General features: G+C 36.0%; 1 protein-coding gene across 1 annotated transcript in view; it reads right to left on the bottom strand.

Moving 5' to 3' along the window:
* XPNPEP3 (X-prolyl aminopeptidase 3, mitochondrial) overlaps positions 1–1,052 on the bottom strand; it is a 103,773-nt gene that overhangs the window by 11,740 nt on the left and 90,981 nt on the right. The window contains exon 7 of the mRNA XM_012637974.1: positions 929–950. Within this exon, the coding sequence (XP_012493428.1) occupies positions 929–950 (22 nt within the window). The remainder of the gene's footprint in view (positions 1–928; positions 951–1,052) is intronic.

Here is a 1,052-nt window from a genome sequence, read left to right on the forward strand (position 1 = left end):
GGCTAATTTTTTCTATATATTTTTAGTTGTTCAGCTAATTTCTTTCTATTTTTAGTAGAGACGGGGTCTTACTCTTGCTCAGACTGGTCTCGAACTCCTGATCTCTAGCGATCCTCCCGCCTTGGCCTCCCAGAGTGCTAGGATTACAGGCGTGAGCTACCGCACCCGGCCCATTCCTTGTGTTTTTAAAAATATTTTTATCACTCAAATATGCATCCCAAGATAATTTTCTTCCTGCTCATTTAATTATAAATTTGATATGCCTTTAAAATCTCTTTTAGATAACAGGATCTGCCTCCATTTCATTTCCTTGTAATTTCTGTTGAAGAATCCAGGCTGTTTGACATACAGAGTTTATCACAGTCTGGATTTTGCTAATTGCATACTGGTGTGGACTAATGTTTATGAATTTTGAGGTTTGTTATGATACCGTATTAACTAGTGTTTAGTTTTGCTATCTAGTTGCTATATTTTTATTTGACAATTTGGAAAGATTTGAAAAACTATACTTCTGTTCTCATCTTTCCAGAATCCCTAATTCTTTTTATAGTTTGTATTTTTCACTGAGATTCTCCATCTGTTCACTCATTATGCCTATATCTTTCTTTAAGTCTGCGGATATATCTATATAATAGCTACTTTATTTTTTCTTTCATATTTAATTATTTTAATTTTTTGTGCCTTTTAGAGATAAGGTCTCACTGTCATCCAAGCTGGAGTGCAGTGGTGTGATCATAGCTCACTGTAACCTCCAACTCCTGGGGCTCAAGTGATCCTCCTGCCTCAGCCTCCTGAGTAACTGGGAGTACAGGTGTGTACCACCAGGCTGGCTAATTTTTTTATTTTTTGTAGAGACAGGGTACAGATCAAGACTCTTGTCTTTGGCAAAAAAAACAAAAAAAAAAAAAACAAAAAAAACCCAACCAACCTATGGCTTTCTGCTGCCCAAGCTGTGTGGATTCGGAATGTTCTCAGGCACAAAGCTTGAACTACTAAATTTACCCATTATAGTTCTTCTTTCAAGAAGAAAGTAAAGTTTTTGTAAAGTTTTC

The sequence above is a fragment of the Propithecus coquereli genome, unplaced genomic scaffold, assembly GCF_000956105.1.
Source record: "Propithecus coquereli isolate 6110/MARCELLA unplaced genomic scaffold, Pcoq_1.0 Scaffold126, whole genome shotgun sequence".
Classification (NCBI taxonomy): Eukaryota; Metazoa; Chordata; class Mammalia; order Primates; family Indriidae; genus Propithecus; species Propithecus coquereli.